This window comes from Nerophis ophidion, linkage group LG11 (assembly GCF_033978795.1).
Source record: "Nerophis ophidion isolate RoL-2023_Sa linkage group LG11, RoL_Noph_v1.0, whole genome shotgun sequence".
In the NCBI taxonomy this organism is placed as follows: domain Eukaryota; kingdom Metazoa; phylum Chordata; class Actinopteri; order Syngnathiformes; family Syngnathidae; genus Nerophis; species Nerophis ophidion.
The window spans coordinates 63,806,657-63,832,652 of record NC_084621.1 but is presented as its reverse complement, the minus strand read 5'-3'; the positions used below and the strand labels follow the sequence as shown (position 1 = coordinate 63,832,652).

The 25,996-nt window shown below is 38.7% G+C and overlaps 1 protein-coding gene across 1 annotated transcript; it reads right to left on the bottom strand.

The window, feature by feature from the left end:
• Nucleotides 1–408: 408 nt before the first annotated feature.
• On the bottom strand, nucleotides 409–25,421 carry dcaf13 (ddb1 and cul4 associated factor 13). Its single transcript, XM_061916453.1, has 11 exons — nucleotides 25,221–25,421; nucleotides 22,297–22,496; nucleotides 20,800–20,907; nucleotides 20,619–20,708; nucleotides 20,357–20,512; nucleotides 17,431–17,508; nucleotides 17,267–17,349; nucleotides 14,472–14,636; nucleotides 13,495–13,630; nucleotides 2,429–2,592; nucleotides 409–1,900 (listed from the first exon to the last, which is right to left on the bottom strand). Exons 1-11 carry the CDS (start codon nucleotides 25,288–25,290, stop codon nucleotides 1,813–1,815), a joined length of 1,338 nt encoding a protein of 445 aa, XP_061772437.1. The 5' UTR covers nucleotides 25,291–25,421; the 3' UTR covers nucleotides 409–1,812.
• Nucleotides 25,422–25,996: the final 575 nt, after the last annotated feature.

Here is a 25,996-nt window from a genome sequence, read left to right as displayed (position 1 = left end):
TTGTGAAAAACCCTCACTCACAATGCCTCAAGAACAGTGCTGGTCAATGAGGAGTATTGGGGTCAAGCTCGCAGTAAGGAAAGTTTGGCTGTCTTGAAGTTGCTACATGATTGATTCATTTGCATAATTGATTGCATTGGAAGATTTGGAAGAGAGGAATAATGTTGTCGGAGGGATAAAAATAGTGAGTTTAAAAAAAAAAGGCTAAAGTCCAGTGGTACCTCAACATGAGAGTGTTTTGAGATAATAATGTTTTAAGTTGCAATCAAAAATGTTAGTTGTGTCACAGTGAAACCAGTAAAATCCAGCCAAAACATCTGGTCTTACTCGCTAGCATTAGCTTATAGCAAGAGATGGACATAACTTTACCAACCACGGAAGGAAGAAAGTGAGTGTGAAGGACGGTGCTGAGAAGAAGTGGGTGATATTTATTGAGAAAGGAACTGTCAAAAACATGACAAGAGTGTCGGCAACTTGATGAAACAATTCGAGCGCAGCACTTTGATATCCAAATGGCAGACAATTTTCAGTGAACATATCAAAGAGCTCCTAATGTTTGATGGACAGGCGGGTGGAGGAGATATCGTAGAAGTTCACTCTCCAAGGTAAATGTTGTACATTATTATTACATTACCATACTTGATACTGTCGTTGTTTGTAGTATATCATATTGTATTGCTTTTTTAAAAATACTGTATTTCTAATTTACAATTTCTTTTTAAAAGGCATGTCACATGTTAAAATTGTGCTTTTGGGAGTCAATTTGAGATACGAGTGTTTTGAGTTAAGAGCTGCGTCAAAGAACCAATTAAGTTCGTAAATTGAAATACTACTGTATTAGTAGAATTGACAATTAACTTTTTTTCCTGTGGATTCTTAGTATTTTTTCTTTAAATTTAAAATCTATTTGACATAACACTGTTACACTTGAAGCTCAGTGGCCACTTGCCACAGAGCATTCTGTTACAAGTCTTTCTATGGTGAGGTACTGTTGATCAGGTGTTGGGTGTCGTCTTTAAGGGTCATTAAGTCAGAATATTACAGCATGGTTTTTAAATTGATTTTTGAATTACCAAATTTAGTTCAACTCATGAATGTATTGATCAATTCATGGCTCACACACAAACATATGTATCTTTCCAAACCAACCTTTTTGTGAGTATTGTAATTTTAACATTTGCTTCCAAAATATGGTTACAGGTAATCAAATTGTATTCAATCGATGCTGTATTTAAAATGACGTTGATACATTGACTAAACAAGAATCATGATACCTGTATGCAAGTCTTAAGCTGGCTCAGGTAAGTGTTGAGAGGATTTAAAGGACTACATTAAGAAGATAGAGGATATAGCTCATAAAGACTCATAAGTAAATTAGCACCGTATCCAACAACACGCAGCTGGAGGGTTTAAATTAAACACAGCTAAATTACATTTGGAGCCTATCACAAATCATCTTATTCAATTAAAGACTTATTCACTGAGATCTTAACAGCAGTTGACATTTAAACATCTATGAAACTATGTGGAATTTAGCATTTTCTTTAATTTTGCTAGGAGGTCTCTATCATACATATTCATCTTTGTAGGTTTGAAATAGCATCCATTTATTAAAGTCATATTTCAACAGTACCCTGATAGGGAAGACGTTCACCTTAAAAATGGACAGTTTGTAAAAATACTTTTTTGAAGCAGAATATGAATGTTTGACTTGTTCAACAACAACAAAAAGTGTCCACTAAAGTGAATTGATAGTTGTCTGATCACACATTGTGTACGTGTGATGCACCTACACAGTTTGCATATTTTGTTTCACTGGACCACAGCCACAACATGTTTCTCCTTCTCAGACAGCACAGGTACACTTCCTGGTTTGCTGTGCATCCGGACATTCCGCTCCCTGAAAGACAGCAAAGAAAAAGGAATTAGTAAAAAAAATAACAAAAAGAACAAGCTGCTTGGGACCATTTTATGGATGAGTGATTGGTGATGGGAGTGAGCAAACAGGAAGGAGACTGATTGATCAAACACCTAACTCACCAGCGACTCTAATGTGCCCTGATAATAACAGATAAAACATATAAAGTAAATCATTTACAGTCAACATGCAGGTCTGACGTGTGATGATAGTGCTGGTTAAAAAAAGGGGAGGGGGGTGGGTGTTGGGGCAAGTACACAGTGCTATGACTCAGTGGCAGCAGGTTGAAGTGGGACAATCAATCCAGCATTCAACAGTGAATGAGTATGTACTGCTTATTGAGAACATGTCATGGAAGGGGAGCACCATCAGGGCGATTTTCCATGAGGCGAGTGGGACAACTAAAGGTCAGACGTAACCTGGCAGCAGCCCCAGGTCACAATCTGCACGTGGACATGTGTCATTGTCGCAGATTATTACTATGAAACAGGACGGATAATGAAAACATACTTTTTGCGGCGAGCCTCCTTCATTATCCTCAGCTCCTTAGACTCGTGGAAGAGGGGCTTGGGGAGATGTCGGTGACGAGCGATACGTCTGATCTGCGGGAACTCCTTGTACTTCTCTGTCAGCTTTTGCCGGTAGTTGGTGGCCGCCTCCTCCCGGGGGGGCAGCTACAAGTCATTGGGGGGAGAGACTGGTGAGTTGGATTTGAGGACACAGTACAGCACAAAAACACCGACAAACAAAAAATGTACTTAAGTAAACAAAACACTTTTTTTAAATAAATATTAAATTCAGAACTTGTTAGTATTGTTGTAAATCAGATGATGCATTAAATTGTTGGTATTAAATGCTCCAAAAAAAAATGTCAATAAACTTTGTACAATAAAAACTACTAATAGCTCATATTTTCCGGACTATAAGGCGTAGTTGAAATTCTTTAATTTTCTCAAAAATGGACAGTGCGCCTTATAACCCGGTGCGCCTAATGTATGGCATAATTCTGGTTGTGCTTACCCAACTTTGAAGCTATCATATTTGGTACATGGTGTAATAATAAGTGTGACCAGTAGATGTCAGTCACACATAAGCGATACCCAGTTAACGACACCAAAACTTTAAATGTTCCATTGAGAATATAAAACATTACACACGGCTGTATGAAAAAAAAGACCTGAATAGACCAGATCATCGGCAGGGCCCTTTTTGATCCGGTGCACTTTATGGTCCGAAATATATGGTAAGTAAATGGGTTTTGCCCTCAAAGCCTTCCTGTATCCAGAAAATGACTGTAAACCATAACAAAAAAGAACCAAACATTATTTTTGTAATAATAAGAACAAGAAAAAAAATGGATGTAATCACTTTTGTATCGTTTTATACTAGTTCTACACTAAACATTGATGGAATCCTTGTTATTGATCACTTTTACCTTACATTGACTCTTTAGCGTTTCGCTTCTTGTGTCTTGCTGCTCGGTTTGTAAGTGTATTGCATGTTTAGTAGGGCTGCGAATATTTGAGTGTCCCACGATTCGATTCAATATCGATTCTTGGGGTCGCAATTCGATTATATATAGATTTTTTTCGATTCAACACTTTTCTCGATTAAAAAACGAAATTTTTCCGACTCAAAACGATTCTGTATTCATTCAATACATAGGATTTCAGCAGGATCTACCCCAGTCTGCTGACATGCTAGCAGAGTAGAATATTTTTTTTAAAAGCTTTTATAATTGTAAAGGACAATGTTTTATCAACTGATTGCAATAATGCAAATTTGTTTTAACGATTAAAACAACCAAAAATATGACTTATTTTATCTTTGTGAAAACATTGGACACAGTGTGTTGTCAAGCTTATGAGATGCAAGTGTAAGCCACTGTGACTCTATTGTTCTTTTTATTTTTATTTTTTTTTATAAATGTCTAATGATAATGTCAATGAGGGATTTTTAATCATTACTATGCTGAAATTATAACTAATATTGATACTGTTGTAGATAATATTCATTTTTGTTTCACTACTTTTGGTTTGTTCTGTGTCGTGTTTGTGTCTCCTCTCAATTGTTCTGTTTATTGCAGTTCTGAGTGTTACTGGGTCAGGTTTGGTTTTGGAATTGGATTGCATTGTTATGGTATTGCTGTGTATTGGTCTGTTGGATTGATAAAAAAATATAATACAATGAAAAAATGAAAAAAACATAACGTTTTTAAAAAAAAAAAGAGAATCGCTTCTGAATCGCACAACGTGAGAATCGTGATTCGTATTCGAATCGATTTTTTTCCCACACCCCTAATGCTTAGCCATTCCTTTTTCTCCTGTGATAATGGCACTTGGAAGAAACCTAGTTTATTTCCCACCACAGTTGTATTTGTATCTTAAGAGCGGCTTTGCATGTTGGATTGACAATGCTCTAATGGCAGCTTGTTCTCAAATTCAAACCAGTGTTCTAGCAAGACAAGCACTCGCTTAGAATTCATGCAGCTCTTGCACGTGTGTAACAAGAAATCCGGAAATGTAATTGGGTCTGCCCGATTGCTAACCCCTTTAAAAAATATTTTTAGTGAGTACAATATTTAGCCATGTAAACACTGCGACACAGTAGTGGTAAAAATCATCTGGGCTCAGCAGCTTATCAGCCGATCAGTTATATGAGGCTAATATCAGCCCTGATGCAATACCATGATTGGGACAAGTCTACAATAAACATGTTGTTACAGCTAAGCAATATTATCCTTGTGTAGGCAAAAATGTGGACACAGTTTGTATATTGTGTATATTATCACAATGTTGTGGCAAGTAAGTCAGTTTATTTAGGTCTTTGACTGCTTATTAACTTGTGCCCTTTCAGACCAGCTTTTGAAACAGGTCCTAAAATGGTTAACAAAAGTCATTATTAAATAAGTATGCGACCAAATCGTGTAATCTTTAGACTTCTGACAGAAAGCATCACAACCGCAAGAGTTGATAAACAGGCGTAGTCTTGCCAAGTGCACACTATACTGATGAGGATGAGATGAGTCAGTCACCATGAGGTCGGCAACTTGTAAAATTAGCACCGCTCTGAGTGATGTCAATGACTGAGTCGGTTCCTATAATGCAATGCGTTTTCCAGTAATTTATTTTTTATTGTTTGCCGAAAGTAAACATGTTATGGCATGTAACTACTATAGGACAGTGTTGCCCAACCTTTATTGGGCCAAGTGACATAGTTTACAATACATAAGTTGGCCCTGCGATGAGGTGGCGACTTGTCCAGGGTGTACCTCGCCTTCCGCCCGATTGTAGCTGAGATAGGCGCCAGCGCCCTCCGCGACCCCGTAAGGGACAAGCGGTAGTAAATGGATGGATGGATGGAAATTCCACAAAGTATATATAGGGTTATTGTACCTCTGCCATCTAGTGGAAAAGCATATGTGCTGCCTGACACTATACATCACAAATAGACAAAGATGCCATATTTGTTGGAAATTAATAGTTTTCAAGGCAATTAGGTGAAATTGGATCAATTCTCGCGGCACACTTGATCTCTCACAGTGGTTGTGAATTGCTGCTATGGGGGGCAGCAAAGCATGTTCTATTACCAGTAATCCGTACTTGTCTGGAGTGGTATTAGTGTTAGTGGTATTAGCAACAGTTGTTTCTTAAGGTGCTGACCCTGCGCAGTAAGAAGTGACTTCATCCCGGCAGCATGGTCATTCAAAAGTCAACCAATGTCTAGTAAAAACTGACAAGAGCAGCTTAACAACGTCCATGGCTCACATAAAAACCACAAGCTTCCTGAACTTGTGTTGACTGAGGCCACCATCTTCAAAAGCTTTTATTCTAATTAAACACAACGATTTGTCTGGATTTAGTTTGTAGGAGCTGTGAGATGCTGATCCTGTTGGATTACTGCGATTCTTCAGGTAGCCAGTTAAAATCACAACAAAACAAAGCAAGAAACCATTTGGAGGCAACAATCATTCTTGTCATAGGAGAAAGTTACGTCCATCAAAGCAGAATCCATTAGGCAAATACACACGCACACACAAATATATACATATACACACACATATACATGTATATATATATATATATATATATATATATATATATATATATATATATATATATATACATACATATGTGTATACATGTACATATATACATATACACACATATACAGTGGGGCAACAAAGTATTTAGTCAGCCACCGATTGTGCAAGTTCTCCCACTTAAAATGATGAGAGAGGTCTGCAATTTTCATCATAGGTACACTTCAACTGTGAGAGACAGAATGTGAAAAAAAATCCAAGAATTCACATTGTAGGAATTTTAAATAATTTATTTGTAAATTATGGTGGAAAATAGGTATTTGGTCAATAACAAAAATTGAACTCAATACTTTGTAATCGAACCTTTGTCGGCAATAACAGAGGTCAAACGATTACAATAGGTCTTTACCAGGTTTGCACAAACAGTAGCTGGTATTTTGGCCCGTTCCTCTATGCAGATTTTCTCGAGAGCAGTGACGTTTTGGGGATGTCGCCGAGCAACACAGACTTTCAACTCCCTCCACAGATTTTCTATGGGGTTGAGGTCTGGAGACCGGCTAGGCCACTCCAGGACTTTCAAATGCTTCTTACGGAGCCACTCCTTCGTTGTCCAGGCGGTGCGTTTGGGGTCATTGTCATGCTGGAAGACCCAGCCACGTTTCATCTTCAAAGCTCTCACTGATGGAAGGAGGTTTTGGCTTAAAATCTCACGAAACATGGCCACATTCATTCTTTCCTTAACACGGAACAATCGTCCTGTCCCCTTAGCAGAAAAAACAGCCCCAAAGCATGATGTTTCCACCCCCATGCTTCACAGTAGGTGTGGTGTTCTTGGGATGCAACTCAGTATTCTTCTTCTTCAGTACACGATGAGTTGAGTTTATACCAAAATGTTCTATTTAGGTTTCATCTGACCACATGACATTCTCCCAATCCTCTGCTGTATCATCCATGTGCTCTCTGGCAGACTTCAGACGGGCCTGGACATGCACTGGCTTAAGCAGGGGGACACATCTGGCACTGCAGGATTTCATTCCCTGTCGGCGTAGTGTGTTACTGATGGTAACCTTTGTTACTTTGGTCCCAGCTCTCTGCAGGTCATTCACCAGGTCCCCCTGTGTGGTTCTGGGATTTTTGCTCACCGTTCTCATCATCTTTTGGACCCCACGGGTTGAGATCTTACGTTGAGCCCCAGATCGAGGGAGATTATCAGTGGTCTTGTATGTCTTTCATTTTCTGATAATTGCTCCCACAGTTGATTTTTTCACACCAAGCTGCTTGCCTATTGTTGATTCACTCTTCCCAGTCTGGTGCAGGTCTACAATTCTTTTCCTGGTGTCCTTCGACAGCTCTTTGGTCTTGGCCATAGTGGAGTTTGGAGTTTGACTGTTTGAGGCTGTGGACAGGTGTCTTTTATACAGATAACGAGTTCAAATAGGTTCCATACACAGGTAACGAGTGGAGGACAGAAGAGCTTCTTAAAAAAGAAGTTACAGGTCTGTGAGAGACAGAAATCTTCCTTGTTTGAAGTGACCAAATACTTATTTTCCACCATAATTTACAAATTCATTCTTAAAAATTTTCACATTCTGTCTCTGACAGTTGAAGTGTACCTATGATGAAAATTACAGACCTCTGTCATCATTTTAAGTGGGAGAACTTGCACAATCGGTGGCTGACTAAATACTTTTTTGCCCCACTGTACATACATATAATCTATTTATATGTATGTGTGTGTGTTTGTTTGTGTGTGTGTATGTGAATATACATATATATATGTGTGTGTGTGTATATACAAACCCCGTACCCATATGAGTTGGGAAATTGTGTTAGATGTAAATATAAACGGAATACAATGATTTGCAAATCCTTTTCAACCCATATTCAGTAGAATGCACTACAAAGACAACATATTTGATGTTCAAACTGATAAACATTTTTTTTTGTAAATAATCATTAACTTTACAATTCGATGCCAGCAACACGTGACAAAGAAGTTTGGAAAGAAGACCATAAATACTGATAAAAATGAGGAACGCTTATCAAACACTTATTTGGAACATCCCACAGGTGTGCAGGCTAATTGGGAACAGGTGGGTGCCATGATTGGGTATAAAAACAGCTTGCCAAAAAATGCTCAGTCTTTCACAAGAAAGGATGTGGTGAGGTACACCCCTTTGTCCACAACTGCGTGAGCAAATAGTCAGTTTGTAGTCAGTTGTATATACTGTATGTGTGTGCATATACATATATATATATATATATATATATATATATATATATATATATATATATATGTGTGTGTGTGTGTGTGTGTGTGTGTGTGTGTGTGTGTGTGTGTGCATATATTATGGGTGTAACGGTACGTGTATTTCTATTGAACCGTTTCGGTACGGGGGTTTCGGTTCGATTCGGAGGCGTACCTAACGAGTTCCACACGGACATATTAAGTAGTGCACCGCACGTTGTGTAAACAATGCACACCGAGGCACGAAAAATTGATTTACGTGGACCCCGACTTAAACAAGTTGAAAAACGTATTCAGGTGTTACCATTTAGTGGTCAATTGTATGAAATATGTACTGAACTGTGCGATCTACTAATAAAAGTTTCAATCAATCAAAAAAAAAACAACACACGGCATGCTACCAGCGACCGGGCTACGATAGACTGACCATACCTCCTCTTTTCACCAGATATGTCCTCTTTTGCGGGGATGTTCATTTAGAGTTTCTTAAATGCCTCAAATGTCCGGCATTTTAAGTTAGGGTTGCGTGTATTTTCAATGTACGTTCAAGGTTAAGAAGGGGTTAAAAACAAAACAAAAAATTGTGTGCGCAGCAACATTCGTGAGGGAGGGGCAGAGACAGACAGAGCGAGAGAGTTATGGAAAACGTGCATGCGTTGCAGGCTCTGCTTTTTACCCATAGATTTATAATATTTTATTTTTTATTATCTATAGCAGGGGTGTCAAAAGTGTGCCCCGGAGGCCATTTGCGGCCAACGGCTAATATTGTAAAGGCCCACGGCACATTCTAAAAATACTATTAAAATAAACAAAAACATAAACAAAAGTGAAATAAAAAAGCTTAAAGGCTCAATGTAATTTAGAAAAAGTTGCAACGTTGACTAATAAAACAAAGCTGTTTTTTTCTTTCAAACTGTCATTGCTCAAAACATAATATTGAATCAAAATCAATTTTATTACAAATTATTGACCTATCCAAGTTTCCGATTACTTCACATCAATTATACCACTAAATAAAATATTTGTGGTGGAAGATTTAGCAAATTTGGTAAATAAATAACCAAAAAAATGTATATTTTGTTGTTTTCTTACTATACCGAAAATGAACCGAACCGTGACCTCTGAAACGAAACTAGTCTAGACTTGAACCGTCTATTTGGAATCTGTGGCTGTGACAGTATAAAGAAAACATAGAACTTGGAGAAAATGACTCATATTACATTTGAGAAAAGAAATATAAAAGAAAATATTTTAAAAAAATGTATGTTCGCACAAGCACGTTTTTGAATTATTTTTTTTTAACAAAATACAATTTCATTTCTTACTCTTAAGTTTTTTACTATTTCAACTAAGATACATTTACATTTTTATCAAATCTTTGCACGTGTTTACCCTAAAAAGTCCAATAAAATTAAGAGAAACAAAAAAAGGAGTATGTTTGTTTTTGAATCAGTAGCGCTATAACAGACCAGGGAAGCAGTTCTTGAGCAGAATTTCTCAAAATATCAAAAGGTCACACTCCCTGAAGGATATACAACTTTGAATTCAACCATAAATACAGTATGTCTGTAAAATTGCACAAATCTATTAAGTTAAAATCAGAAAATTCAACAACATATTCAGAAAAAGGATGAACCCCAGAATGTGTTTTACTTTTTTCTTTGGCTTTTAGGAAATTTTAATTCCCAAAGAAAGACCAGCCTCAACCTGCAGTATTGTGAGAAGAATGTGCGATGATAAAGATGATAAATACAAATGAGAGGTAACGGGAAGATGAATGTTGTGACATGTGTCATGGTGAACATGTGTCTTTTCCTTTGGCTGGAAGTCGGGAACAGTACTTAAATATTGCAATGTTTTTTTCTATGTTCACCGTAAACATTGACAAATATCAAGGCTGCCCTTTGTCACCAGTTATATTCACCACTTTTATGGGCAGGATTTTGAGGGGCAGCCAAGGCATTAAAGATGTATCAATTGGAGGACCTTAGGATCTCAACTCTGCTATTTAACAGATGATGCGGTCCAGAGTGTCCTGTTTCTGGAATGAGAATTAGCAACCACAAATCTGAGCTCATGACTCTCAGGAGTTTAAGATTGGCTGGAGTGTAAAATCCACAAGCCTCTATAGCAGGGGCGCTCACACTTTTTCTGCAGGCGAGCTACTTTTCAATTGACCAAGTCGAGGAGATCTACCTCATTCCTATTTATAATTTATATTCATTTATTTATGAAAGAGACATTTTTGTTAACAAGTTAATGGTGTTTGATGATAATACAAGCATGTTTAACACACATAGATTCCTTTCTTTCATGAAGACAAGAATATAAGTTGGTGTATTTGATTCTGATGACTTGCATTGATTGGAATCAGACAGTGGTGCTGATAACGTCCGCATTTTCAAATGGAGGGGATAAAAAAAAGTCCTCCTTTCTGTCCAATACCACATGAAAGTGGTTGGATTTGGCATCTCATTTGTCCAACTTGCATACTCGTTTTTAAACACTTTGTTATGAGAGTAGCATATGTGTGTGGCCCTTTAATGTCTGGCAGCAGGTGAGTGACGTCAGTGAGAGCGGTCGCTGAGGGCGGGGGAGAAATACATTGGCATCAAACTCCGTAGCTTGCTAGCTTGTGCACGCTAGCTTTCTGAGACTCTTATTTTGTAGCACAGGCAGGATGAAACAGGTCTTTTATGGTGAAGACAGGAACTGTGCAGTTGGTCTTTAGAGTTTTGACAGTAGGTACGGAGTCTCTAGAAATAAAATGTGTTTCTCTGCGTCCGCCCTGTTAGGGATTTTTTTCTTAAATATGAGCTCGCAGCAGCCAGCGTCATCTCACAAGATCCTCGGGTGCCGAGAATGTCAAACAACTGACGAAAGTGAAGTCTTGGTATGATTGATGATTGCTCATTTTTATGTCTATTTTTAAATGCCTGGCTTGAGATCGACTGACACACCCTCCGAGATCGACCAGTCGATCGCGATCGACGTAATGGGCACCCCTGCTCTATAGTAATCCCATCCCTGCACCGGCCAGTTCTGGTAAAAAGAGAGCTGAATCACAAGGCCTGCATGGTGAGGATTTCCAAGAAGACCCAAATGCATGCTGGGGCACTTTATCATACAATTTGTGTTAAAATGCTCGTGTAGTTAGCTGTTTAAAGATATTGCAGTTTAACCCCAGGACAGATATTTTGATTTCCTATGGAAAAAATTGCTACGAATTACAAACAGATGTGCAACAGTTTCTTGTCACCAAATTCAACTATTTTCAACTGTTTAGTGGCTTTATATTCTTCATTGCGGCCTACAAATTCACAAGTTTTTCCAAAGAGAATCTAAGACAGGGGTGACAAATGGGTGGATGACATTGATTACTCATCAGACTGATCGTATATGTACATGTGGGGTGTTTATTGCTCCGTTTGAAATGAAATAGAAACAGGCACTTACTAATAAATTGATGAATGATGAAGATGACCAAATTTCCCAATATGCCAAAAGGATGGAAAAGACTAACGACGTAGAAGACGGTAAATGACGTAAAAGACGATCAACAAAAAGTTTCTCTCCCAAGCTCACACCTCATTACCCAAGCCCCCGCACCGCAGGTGTATGTATGCGCTTACTATAATGAAAACAACACGTCCACAGTGCAGTGCTCAGGTGGTCAATCACATACATGTACAACTTAGAATAGCACGTGTGGCCCCTACATTCTTCAATAGTTTGTTGAGAGGAATTCTTAAAATGTATTAGTTTAAGAGCAAACTTGCATCGCATAGAATATTGAATGTTAAATGAAAAGTTTCCAAAGAAAAAAAGTGAAATGCTGCAACTATAAGACATGTCTGTGATGCTTCGATTCAGCATTTCACTATTTCTTGATAATGAAAGATACTTTCAGTCCAACTTGATTGTTAATGTTTCATTATGTAGCAAGCGGCCGTTTTAAGTGATTGGCCAATTTAAACTGCTGATAGGAGCAGGCCCCGTCTGATCTATTTAAGTGCAATGCTTGCAAATAAATCTTTTCTTCCACAGCGACAGTAAAACAAGTGCCAAGTGAGTCCATTTTGCAATCGGAAGCAGCATTAGGAGAATAAGCAGAACTGACTCTGATTCGGAATGAAAGATGGCTGTTTGAAATGAGGGCAGCACACCATTGATCTTTGTTATTTAGCCATAACTGATATTTGGAGCACAAGAACAAATCTCAGCTTCTTGAAGGGTTTTAATTTAATAGTTGAGCACAGAATTAAACTCGGGGTCCTACTTTCCTTCTGCCTCTGCAAAAGTGTTACAAAAATATGAGGTCTTGGAAGAGTTCCTACTACTCCAGCTGGTACATTTTACTTAAGTGAGGGATCCTGCTCTAAATCAGGATATTTGGCAAATCCTAACACTGTCACCCACTGCCAAGGTGGGTGTTCTGGCAAAAGCAACAATCTGATGAGTCAGGTAATAAATTTGAGGAGGATGACATATGTCTGACATTTGACAAAGAAGCTGTTGACTATTTAGTGTAAAAGTGTTTAGTGTACTTTCTTAGGCAGATGTCCCAACCTTCACCTTAAGTAAAAGGTTATGATTTTTTCCTATATTTAAAAAAACTTTGTTCCTACATAACATGTAATGGTGGTTCTTTGGTCAAAATTTTGCACGGATTTTGTTTTACAAACCATCTTCGTACCGCTTTCTGACCATCTCTTCAAAATGCGCCATTTTGTGGGTGATTTTATTTACGTGCCTTCACCTCGACTCTGTCTCCACTCCATCAGCCATGTTGTAGTTCTTAGAGCTTCCCTATCGAGTCTACTTACAGATATAGGTTTGAACTATACGCTACTTTTTTTTAGAAATGGCAGCAGTGGAGCATGCATGTTTATGTATGAGACAGTCTCTCCCACGAGAGGATAGTTAAAAAGAAGGAACTTGACTACAACATCAGACTCGCGCAAATCTCTTCGGGTAAAACTTGACCATATATAGCGATATCCGCTGACATACCTAGCGACAAATACAGTACATCACTAGCTACCCAAATTCCAAATTGCTCATGTTCAAGAAAGTATGAAAGACGGCAAGATTGGTTTACAAATATCTTCGCCGTGGCTGTTTCGATTTAACATTTTTTGGGATTTAGGGGGAGCCTAATACGCAAAAACAGGTGCCAACAGGTAAGACAAAGTTGGTTTTGCATTATAGGACCCCTCTACGTATAACGTATCAGTGGTGTTGTTTTTGTCAAATTGGAAAAGATTAATTTAAAGTTGTACTTACCACTCCCAATTTCTCAGATGCATTTGCTTTCCACAGTCGGATATTCATTTCATCCGACCCGCTCAAAATGTAGCGGTTATCTGCTGACCACTTTATGCAGATGACATGCTGCATACGTTTGGTGTGGTACACCTCTCTGATTGCAAAAGGAAAGTTAAAAGTGCATTTAGTATACGTTAAAAAGAGGGATAAAGCAATGTTTAAATGCAATCTAAATAACTACACGGCAGAATTTTTTTCCATCAATTAATCGCCATAGTTTATGTATCTGTCCTGTCATAGTGTTGGTGAAAGGCAAAACAAAACTGTACACATTGACTTGGCCCTGGTTGTACTTGCTTGTTTAGGGCTTGCCTTGTATTTTGTATTTTATTTCACAGCGTGATATTTTAGTATATCGCTTGTTTGTATGGTGTATTAAGAATATTTTTGTTTTTTCAAAAGCCCAGCTAGGGACAATAGTTGGAAATTGGTATTCCCTATCAACTCTCAGTACAGAACGACAGCATTCATTATTTTGGAACTATGTTGAACTGTATTGTACATATTCAAATAAAATTATATTCTAATGTGCTTGTTCATACTGTGTCACTTGATGACTATGTAAAAAAACAAACCATGTAAATGGGGGATCTTTAATGATCAATTACTATCTATGAATCTTCAATGATCAATTACTAACTATGACTGTTCCATACCATATCATGTTTTACAGTGTTCCCTTAATTCTCGCGGGGGTTACGTTCCTTACCCCTAGCATGGTAGATACATTTTCCCAAAGTAGAGAGGCTATTTATTAATATTAGATGCATTTAAAGCCCTCCACATTCCACACAGTCTTACAAAAACTTCCAAACCTAATAAAACACTTTAAAATATGCGACGCAAAGAGATCTCAATAAGTGACCGCTAAGTGGCGACAGAACGCTGTATCTTTAAATGCCATTTCTGACATGTTCATGCAGGATGGTACTGACCTACTATGTCCTCTGTCCTTGGGGAAGATGCGGATGCTCTTGTCAAAACTGGCAGACACAAACTCTCTGCCAGTGGGGGAATAGTCGACATCTAGCACTGCAGACACGTGGTCTATGTGCACTGTGGTCGGCTGGTGTAAGAATCTCATGTCATATGTGTAAAGACTGGGGAGACAGACACAACAAGACTGAGTCGCTGACATTCGTTTTAACCAATCTAAAATGTAAACATTTTTTCATTCAAATAAAAAGGGTTTATCAATGTACAGTTCAGAATTTTGCATACACTCATCGTACATCATCTTCCCTCCATTTATGCAAAAACTACAGCTAATTCTAAATTTAAAAAATAATAGACAAACTCAGTATCCGCCGAGGGAAACATGAAGTTATCTTGCATCCCATGTACATGAGTAATACAGAAAATTCTCACTTATACTGCAATAACCTAACCGCAAGAGGCGGTTAGGTTACTCTTGTTTTCGAATCAGAATTGTAGAGCTTCATACTTTTGGCCTGTTGGCCGACCAAAAGTTATTACAAGAAACAGCAAGTTTGTGTGCGCTGCAGGAGATGCAGTCAGTACGCTAATAACAGACACCTCTTGTGTTTTATTACCGTACAGGTAGGCATGTAACGCTAAACGGTTATGATGATAACCGTGGTAAAACTCCAGATGGGTAGTATTACAGACTGACTGGCACCAGCTCCCTGCTTTAAACGTTAACATAAAAACAAGAGGAATCGATGTGTTTCCCCATGAACAAACGACATACCCCAAACTAAACCTATACGAACACATCAAAGTTTGAGCAACCAAAGGTACTCAATTGTATACATTGAATTGACAAGATGTATGTGCCGCTGAACACAGTAAAACGACACAACGGCCACCCAAAATAATAAATAATAATTGCATGCGTCTATTTGTTACACACTTTTAATTTAAATAAATCGTAAAAAGCTCCAGTACAACCCAATATGTAAAACAAAAAAAGCTTAGCAATTAAAACATGAAATTAGAAACAAACATTTATTTTAAGTATAAAAAAAATAACTTGGTCAAAGAATTTCAGTGTGTGTAAGTACTTTTTGAGTACATTCAACAATACCGCAATAATAATGATAACCATGATATGAAATTTTCATATTGTTACATTTCTATGTACAGTATTACTGTACAGTATCTGCAAAAAGTTTTGATGGTGACAGTGTAAAATGGCTGAAGGTGACACAGATGAGGCCAGTCAACTTAGTTCAAAACAGGTAGATGACCATGAGGCTACGACACACAGCCAAAGACAATGTAAGCAAATATGAATGTTGCACACAAACTGAAAACATTTTTAAGAGCAGATTATTGTATATCGTTAAGTGTGGCACATTGAGAAAATAATATAATGATTGACAAGTCTAAAAATAACATGACTTTCTTTACTCATCATTTTAGTGGTTTTAAACATGTAAATAAATAAAATCTAAAAATTGCAATAAGAATCGCTATCATAATTTCTGGCAGAAAAATCTAACCTTTTTTCCTCATAATCGTACAGCCCTTCCACAGTATTTAAAATTATTTCCCATTAAAGAAATACAAGTTTTTTAATTTTCTTATTTTGAAGGAAAATTATTTTTTTTCCCCAAAAACATTTTCATTCTAGCTGAATCACATCGTTTCAATAAATAATCCTTAATTGTTCATTCTGTGCATGCCCTTTTTTAGTTATTTGCTTCAAAACTGTACAAATATTTAGAAAATAAACCGAGTTGAACTTAGGAGTGGAATAATATTGCATTAACTTTAATCAAAGTAGAAAGTTCAATTAAAGGGGCTGTTTGCAACATTTACACAGAGGCCTAGAGGGTGACAACTTTCCAAGGTATTTTACAAATTATTCCGCTCTCTCAAGGCTTTTTGTACGTATTGACGTAATTACGTATGTAACACATTAGCTTTAGGTGTTGTTAGCTAATAATAGCAATATGGATAGCTTGCGTTAGCTGTTCATCCATCTATCCATTTTTTACCGCTAGTCCTTTTCCAAGTTGCGTATTGGCTGAAGCCTATCCCAGCTGCACTTGGGTATATTCTATCATAACAAGAACGTGACTACAAATTGTCTGTTGCTTCTCCTGTACTGCTTTTGTATATGTGCACACGCTCCCTGCGTGTACGTGTTGACGAGACAGAGTGAGTGGCAGCTCTAAACACCAATCATTTTAGGCTGGTAACATTTTTTATTAAATAAACGTTTTAATTATTAAAAATACATACAATTATCAAACAAATGTTTGTATTAACCACTAATGGTAATATAAGCCAGCCGGTGGTGTTCTTGTTATATTTTTCGCTTTGAAAAATGATTCTGTGAGGATGTTCCAAACAGCACCTTTATTTGTGGTTTTGATCCATCCATCCATCCATTTTGTCCAGACCTACACGTGACAGACATCAAAACTGTTTTGTAATGGATAAAGAAGGTTAAAATTAAGTTTCTGGAATGGCTTTTCAAAAACCCAACCTCATGTATAATTTTGACCCTACGGAAATTTGAGAACATTCTTAAATAAATTGGAACTTGTACACCAAATTCTTCTTTAAAACAAACTATCAATTGAAGATAAATATTGGACATTGAATATATCATTCATTAAAAGGATCAATTAAATCAGTAAGTGCACCCAGAATTGATATGACAATTATTTGCGAAATCAGTGTAAACTTCTGATTAGAATAGAACTGTGACATTTTTTTCTACACGGACATGGGAGGCATTAGTAAACATTTCACTCACTTATAGTCTTCATTACAACAAGTGAAGTTATACGCCTCCATAGGGTTCCAGCATAATGTGTTGCTCCTCATTGTCATGATGACCTAGAGATGATAAACATGTATAAATATCCTAATATAGGACAACAAAGATCAAAAACTTCAGAAATAAAATTATGTACGTACCTTTTTAAGGGGTGCTGCTTCTCTCATGTCATAGAGCACAATGCTTCTGTCTGAAGAACAACTTGCAAGAAGATGAGTCTGGAAAAAAAACAATGTCAAAGTCATGACAGTCATACAATAGTAACACTAACATAATTTTAAACACTAAACCGTGGTTGTTCCGTAATATTCCCACCTGTGTACCAAACAGCCAAAGCAACTTGGACAATTGTGTCACTTGAACAATGCTAACCAAATAAAATCATCCTTACCAAAAATTGTATTGTTCTTCAGTACAACCCGGCAGTTGAAGTGAGGGTATACTTGACAACTCTGTAATGCATTTACATAACATTCACCCTAAAACCCTTCAATATTTGCAGTTTTTAAACATTTTTGAGAATTATGCTGAGCTTAATACAGTATATTGTGTTATAGATACTGTGCTACACTGTTTCTACACGTTTTCTTTACAAAGAAGAGATTGTATTACCGTAAAATACCTGGTCTAACCAATCGGGTTTATGTACTTCTTTAATATGATTATGATGGATGACACCATTGTTTGGGACTTCAGACTACATATTTACGATGAGGTACAATTTTCGAGAACCCAGCTGTTTGGCAATTGAGATAATACAAATGATTTATGCCATACATAATTTATGTTTCTGCACATGCTTTGGTTCAATGATTAAAAGAATACCAGTATGAACACTAAGTAGTTTTTCTTTAACTTTTGGTCACAACCAGAGTACTGAATAGTGATGGGTCCGGCAACACTGATGCATCGGCGCATGCATCGAGGTCATAGAGCAAAACCCTGTGTCTGTGCGCGTACCGCTTTTCGAAAGTCACGTGACCGATACGCGAACTGTGTCGCACTGACGACTGCGCGCCAAACTGTGTTTATAAGGAAGCGCATATTTTACCGAGATGCTGCTGCCAACAGAATCGCCGCACTTCTGTCGTTGGTCATTTGTAATTTATCGTCGTCGGTGATCATTTCCGCCGTGTGGGAATATTTTGATCATATATCGGTAAAAAAGTATTGGTGTTCATTTCCTTGTCGTTTCAACCTGTTCTCTCAAAGTTTCTACTCGATCTGTTATTAGGTCTGTAACAGTACGTGTTGTTATATTGAACCGTTTCGGTAGCTCAGTTGGTAGAGTGGAGGGCTGTAGATGACAGTTCCTTAGGGCACTGGTTCAAATCCAGCTCGATGGATCACTCATTACATTTTTACCATGAATTGATTAACGTGGACCCCGACTTAAACAAGTTGAAAAACGTATTGGGGTGTTACCATTTGGTGGTCAATTGTACGGAATATGTACTGTACTGGTAACCGCAGGATTAGGTCTCTGCTTTTTGCAGATGTGGTCCTGATGGCTTCATCCGACCGGGATCTTCAGCTCTCGCTGGATCGGTTCGCAGCCGAGTGTGAAGCGACCGGAATGAGAATCAGCACCTCCAAGTCCGAGTCCATGGTTCTCGCCCGGAAAAGGGTGGAATGCCATCTCCGGGTTGGGGAGGAGACACTGCCCCAAGTGGAGGAGTTCAAGTACCTAGGAGTCTTGTTCACGAGTGAGGGAAGAGTGGATCGTGAGATCGACAGGCGGATCGGTGCGGCGTCTTCAGTAATGCGGACGTTGTACCGATCCGTTGTGGTGAAGAAGGAGCTGAGCCGGAAGGCAAAGCTCTCAATTTACCGGTCGATCTACGTTCCCATCCTCACCTATGGTCATAAGCTTTGGGTCATGACCGAAAGGATAAGATCACGGGTACAAGCGGCCGAAATGAGTTTCCTTCGCCGTGTGGCGGGGCTCTCCCTTAGAGATAGGGTGAGAAACTCTGCCATCCGGGAGGAACTCAAAGTAAAGCCGCTGCTCCTCCACATCGAGAGGAGCCAGATGAGGTGGTTCGGGCATCTAGTCAGGATGCCACCCGAACGCCCCCCTAGGGAGGTGTTTAGAGCACGTCCAACCGGTAGGAGGCCACGGGGAAGACCCAGGACACGTTGGGAAGACTATGTCTCCCGGCTGGCCTGGGAACGCCTCGGGATCCCCCGGGAAGAGTTAGACGAAGTGGCTGGGGAGAGGGAAGTCTGGGTTTCCCTGCTTAGGCTGTTGCCCCCGCGACCCGACCTCGGATAAGCGGAAGATGATGGATGGATGGATGGATGTATTGTACTATGCAATCTACTAATAAAAGTTTCAATCGATCAATCAACAGTGAGTATTCAGAGCGCATGTAAAAAAATAAATCCATTTTAAAAAAAATTCCCAGTCCACAAGTATCCTCATTCACAACACGGTCTCTTAGATTTCCGTGTTATGATACATGTTCACATTATTGACTGTATCTAAAAAAGATAAAAAATATTTTTTATTTAAATGAAGATATGAAATATACCCTAAATGAAATACAATGACTTGGTTTATATTATTGTATATACTAGGTCATAAAATCAGTGTCAGTTGAGTCGGTCCATAGGTTGCTTGCAGGGATTTTTAATATCCAGCAGATGTCAGTATTTAGTGAAACAGTATTGTCACAGTATCAATACAGTTTTGCAATGTGTCGAAACGCTGCATGATGCCTCATCAACCCATCACGAGTACAGAACCAGAACGACATGTGTAAGCAACGCCACAGGGATTGAGGAAGTTAGCAAACAGCAACGGACGTGATCAAAAACGCATCAGTCTTAAAATAACTATCAGACAAATAAAACACGTGCTTTTTTTCATTGTACAGTTGCTATTTCAAATATTTTTCCCAACAAAAAAGGGCCATGAAAATAGTATATATTTGGGATCATCTTATTTTCCTATCAACACTTTATTGTTAGATCACCAGGGAAAGAATCCTAAATCAAATCTACACAATGATGTGATAGCATCAGGCTTAGAGTGAATGCAGACATATTGTGTCAGCGACTCACCTCCACAGGGTTGAAACGGACAGCGCTGAAGCTGTCTACTCCCCAGGAGAAAGAACGGATGGGGCTGCTTCTTTGCTCATCCCAGATGTCCACCTGCTGGCCACAGGTTGCAAACACACCTTCCATCTGGTGATGGTCAAGCCCAGTAAAGACTGTCTGTAATAGATAGGCACGTATTTCCACCATAGTGAGGACATAATTTTATTAACCTAACACTTAGTAACTGGTCTAGTACGATATAACAGGTTACTACTTAGCATACCTTGCCCAATATTGTGTTAATTGGCTCCTCTGTTTCGCCATAACCCGGGGTGTCCATTTTCCATTGTTTGACTGTTTTGTCATCACCGACCTATTACAAAAACAATCTATGTCAGGGCTGATATCCACAAATCATAAAAACATGAAACATTCATCGTAAGTATGATGAAGGCACCAGTCACCGTGAAGAAGGAAGTCCCACAAAAGCGTACAACAATTCCCCGGACAAAACCTTCATGGGCTTGTAGTGTGCGGATGCATTCACGTTTGGCAAGATTCCACACTTTAACCTGAGGACGACAAAATAACCCGTAAGCATCTATTTGTCACATGTTCCAAGATTTACCAAACAATAAACAAGATCATAGGGCTGGGCAATATATCGAGTTTGTACAATATATCGATACATTTTTAAACAAGATATGAATCAATAAAATATCTTAATATCGATATAATTTATTTCATGTTAAAACAACCAAACGCCGCTTATTTTTTGTGTTCCTTGTTCTCCCCCACTCCCCTCTACTAAACCCTCCCCTTCCTCCTTCCAAGACATGCTTCCACTTATAACAACATCCATGATGAGTTGGTTGTTTACTATGAGAGTCACGATTGGTTGAGATTAGGCCAATCAGAGACAACATAGAGCAGGTCACGTAACCAGGAAGGGAAATTACAACAGACATCGCAAATGACGACGAGAAGTTGTAGATGCGAAGAAGTAATTTTCAAGCGGGCATTTATATATTAAAAAAAAATAGTGGAAAATGGCAGAGGGACTCTCTTACTTAGATTTTTCTTTTAGCGACGTAGACGACATCCAGGAAACCCACAATGCATATACTTGGCCACATTTGGACAAATGCATGCGTCTGGATAAAACAATGACCAACATTTGAGTTGTTTACCATGTAAGCCCAAATCAAAACTGCTCTCGACATGGAATACACATTTAAGAACACACGATTGTGGACATGTGATGACTTTTGCTACAGTATAGCCTATCAAAATGCTACATTTCCTTTTCATTAGTGTTTTACAACAAGACAGTAGCTGACATTTTGTTCATCATTTCTACTCTTTATATTTTGACATTGAATAGTTGAATCATTTTGAAACAAACAATAAGATCATAGTCACACAATTAAGTCAAGTCACTGACTAGGACATGACCAGACGTGTGGTCCAGTCGGACCACAGAACCATACGTGTGTGACAGTCCATTACATCGTCGACAGGGAAATAAAAAAGTGCCTGCCTGCAAATGTATTTTTTATCTGAGTTCGATACATTTTGTATTATTTGCACAGCTGTGTTATTTAATTTATGTGGAAAGAATAAGTTTCTATTTTATTTATACATTCTTTATCTATTTTATTTACTGTATGTTATGTATTTATGTGCGACTTAAACAGTTTATTTTCGGTGCTGTTAATACCCATCTTGACTAACTGGGTAATAAAAGTGCCCCTGACTGTTTACAGTACAGTTGTCATTTACTTCAATTTCAAAAATGAATATCTTTATATGTATTTTTTCACCTGGAAAACTTATCGAGATATATATGGAATATGGAGTTTAAGTAAAAATATATCAAGATTTACTTTTTCGTTCCATATCGTCCAGCCCCACTGGATCATATTAAAAAATATATATATATACATATAGTAAGACGTTACCTCTCCATCGCATGAGCCAGACAGCAGCATGGAAAGGCTCCTGGTGTGCTTGGCCATGCAGTTCACCCCATCTCTGTGTCCATCCAACGATGCCAGAAAAGGTTTTGCAAACACCCTATCCAGCTTGGTGGCATTAAGGGCCCGGGTGTATTCTCTGCACACCTCAAATGGGTGAAGTGTTGGGTCATAGTTTCTGGGGACTAGATACAAAATACATTGATCAAATATTTACGAATAATATATTATCGCTAATTGCATGGACAATATTACATATATCTCAGCACAGAACATTTGTAAGGATCGTACTTCAGGTCTAACCATATACAGAACATGTTCATAACATTGCATGTCTGTTGACGCATGTTTTCTTTATGTATTTGAAATCGACAATAGAAACAGTATGGCTACATACAATGGGGCAAAAAAGTATTTAGTCAGCCACCGATTGTGCAAGTTCTCCCACTTAAAATGATGACAAAGGTCTGTAATTTTCATCATAGGTACACTTCAACTGTGAGGGACAGAATGTGAAAAAAAATCCAGGAATTCACATTGTAGGAATTTTAAAAAATTTATTTGTAAATTATGGTGGGAAATAAGTATTTGGTCAACCATTCAAAGCTCTCACTGATGGAAGGAGGTTTTGGCTCAAAATCTCACGATACATGGCCCCATTCATTCTTTCCTTAACACGGATCAATCGTGCTGTCCCCTTAGCAGAAAAACAGCCCCAAAGAATGATGTTTCCACCCCCATGCTTCACAGTAGGTGTGGTGTTCTTGGGATGCAATTCAGTATTCTTCTTCCTCCAATCACGACGAGTTGAGTTTATACCAAAAAGTTCTATTTTGGTTTCATCAGACCACATGACATTCTCCCAATCCTCTGCTGTATCATCCTTGAATCCATTTTGGTATAGACTCAACTCGTCGTGTTTGGAGGAAGAAGAATACTGAGTTGCATCCCAAGAACACCATACCTACTGTGAAGCATGGAGGTAGAAACATCATGCTTTGGGGCTGTTTTTCTGCTAAGGGGACAGGACGATTGATCCGTGTTAAGGAAAGAATGAATGGGGCCATGTATCGTGAGATTTTGAGCCAAAACTTCCTTCCATAAGTGAGAGCTTTGAATGGTTGACCAAATACTTATTTTCCACCATAATATACAAATAAATTCTTTAAAATTCTTCCTACAATGTAAATTCCTGGATTTATTTTTCCGCTTTCTGTCTCTCACAGTTGAAGTGTACCTATGATGAAAATTACAGACCTCTGTCATCTTTTTAAGTGGGAGAACTTTCATAATCTGTGGCTGACTAAATACTTTTTTGCCCCACCGTATGTGTGATGCAACCTTTGGAACACGTTTACACATCTGCAAAAATGCATGTGCAAAAAAGCAACATGTACTATAGCACTTGTATGGAAAGATTGATTTATTAGTAGATTGCACAGTACAGTACATATTCCGTACAATTGACACCCGAATACGTTTTTCAACTTGTTTAAGTCGGGGTCCACGTTAATCAATTCATGGTACAAATATATACTATCAGCATAATACAGTCATCATACAAGTTAATTATCAGAGTATATACATTGAATTATTTACACTATTTACAATCCGGGGGGTTAGGTTTGGTTGAAATCAGTACTTCAGTTGCATAGTCAGAGAAATGGACATTGAAACAGTGTAGATCTGACTCTGTAGGATATTTACAGCTAGCAGTAAACATAGTGAGTTCAGAAAGCATAAGAACAAGTATATACATTTGATTATTTACATTTGATTATTTACACGGTGGGAGAGGGGTTAGTGCATCCATCCATCCATCTTCTTCCGCTTATCCGAGGTCGGGTCGCGGGGGCAACAGCCTAAGCAGGGAAACCCAGACTTCCCTCTCCCCAGCCACTTCGTCTAGCTCTTCCCGGGGGATCCCGAGGTGTTCCCAGTCCAGCCGGGAGACATAGTCTTCCCAAAGTGTCCTGGGTCTTCCCCGTGGCCTCCTACCGGTTGGACGTGCCCTAAACACCTCCCTAGGGAGGCGTTCGGGTGGCATCCTGACCAGATGCCCGAACCACCTCATCTGGCGAGAGGGTTAGTGCATCTGCCTCACAATATGGAGGTCCTGAGTAGTCAGGGTTCAATCCCGGGCTCTGGATCTTTCTGTGTGGAGTTTGCATGTCCTCCCCGTGAATGCCTGGGTTCCCTCCGGGTACCCAAGGGATCAATAAAGTACTTTCTATTCTATTCTATTCTATTCCGGCTTCCTCCCACCTCCAAAGACATGCACTTGGGGATAGGTTGATTGGCAACACTAAATGGTCCCTAGTGTGTGAATGGGAGTGTGAATGTTGTCTGTCAATCTGTGTTGGCCCTGCGATGAGGTGGCGACTTGTCCAGGGTGTACCCCGCCTTCCGCCCGATTGTAGCTGAGATAGGCGCCAGCGTTCCCCGCGACCCCGAAAGGGAATAAGCGGTAGAAAATGGATGGATGGATGGAATCCGGGGAGGGTGTTAGTTTAGGGTTGAAGTAGCCTTGAGATGTTCTTTTAGTGCACTTTTGAAGGAGGATAGAGATGCACTTTCTTTTACACCAGTTGGAAGTGCATTCCACATTGATGTGGCATAGAAGGAGAATGAGTTAAGAACTTTGTTGGATCAGAATCTGGGTTTAACGTGGTTAGTGGAGCTCCCCCTGGTGTTGTGGTTATGGCGGTCTTAGTTGTGAGGTTCCACATTTAGCATTAAAATATGTTCTTTGCAGCGTGTGTGTTATGAGAACTATATGTCTCTTGACTACTTGGTCAGCTTTTTAACTCTAACTTGCATTACTTTGGTTCAAGACATTGATATGACACATGTGCTGAAAAACTTGTTAAACATAACTAACGATACAGGCAAGGCTAAACGATACTTACCGCGCTGAATATCGAGTTTGGTTTCCCGGACGTAGTCGTCCGGATTCCTCGAGAGAACTTTCACTTTCATAATAAGTCGGATAACCTTCTAGTTCAAATTAAACTGAGTTTAGTTTGAAAATGAAGATTGTAAACAGCCACTGGTCGGCAGCCCATGTGTGCTAACATCCGGGTAATGAAACCGCGGTGCACTGTGGGATATCAAACTGTGTTGATTACGTCATCTTCTTCTTCCTTCTTCTTTTTTTGTTTTTATGGCGGTTGGCAAGCAACCTTCTGGTGTGCATTACCGCCACCTACTGTAATGGAGTCTGGACCGAGGTGGATCCCTACTCTATATTATTTTACTTAACCCAGTGTTTTTTAAATATGTGTATATTGCTTTATATCCTATGTTTTCTGAATGCAATCCTAATATATCTCCCACTTCTAACCTAATATTTTCTTTTGCTAACTTATTTTCCATTATTTCTCTTTCTCTATTATATTTCCTACATTGTATTAAGACATGGTCAACATTTTCTATCTGATGGCAAAAATCACACAGCCCTGTAGTATGTTTGGCTATCAATTTTAGTGACCTATTTAGATATGTATGGCCTAATCTCATTCTAGTAATAATGTCTTCTTCTTTCCTATTTCTACCCCCTCCTCTCATTACACCTACTTTCCTCTGGACTTTGTAAAACTCTCTACCTTTTGTTTCCTTATTCCAATTATCCTGCCACTTTTTATTGTGTTCTATCTTAATTATGCTCTTCACTTCTTCTTTACTG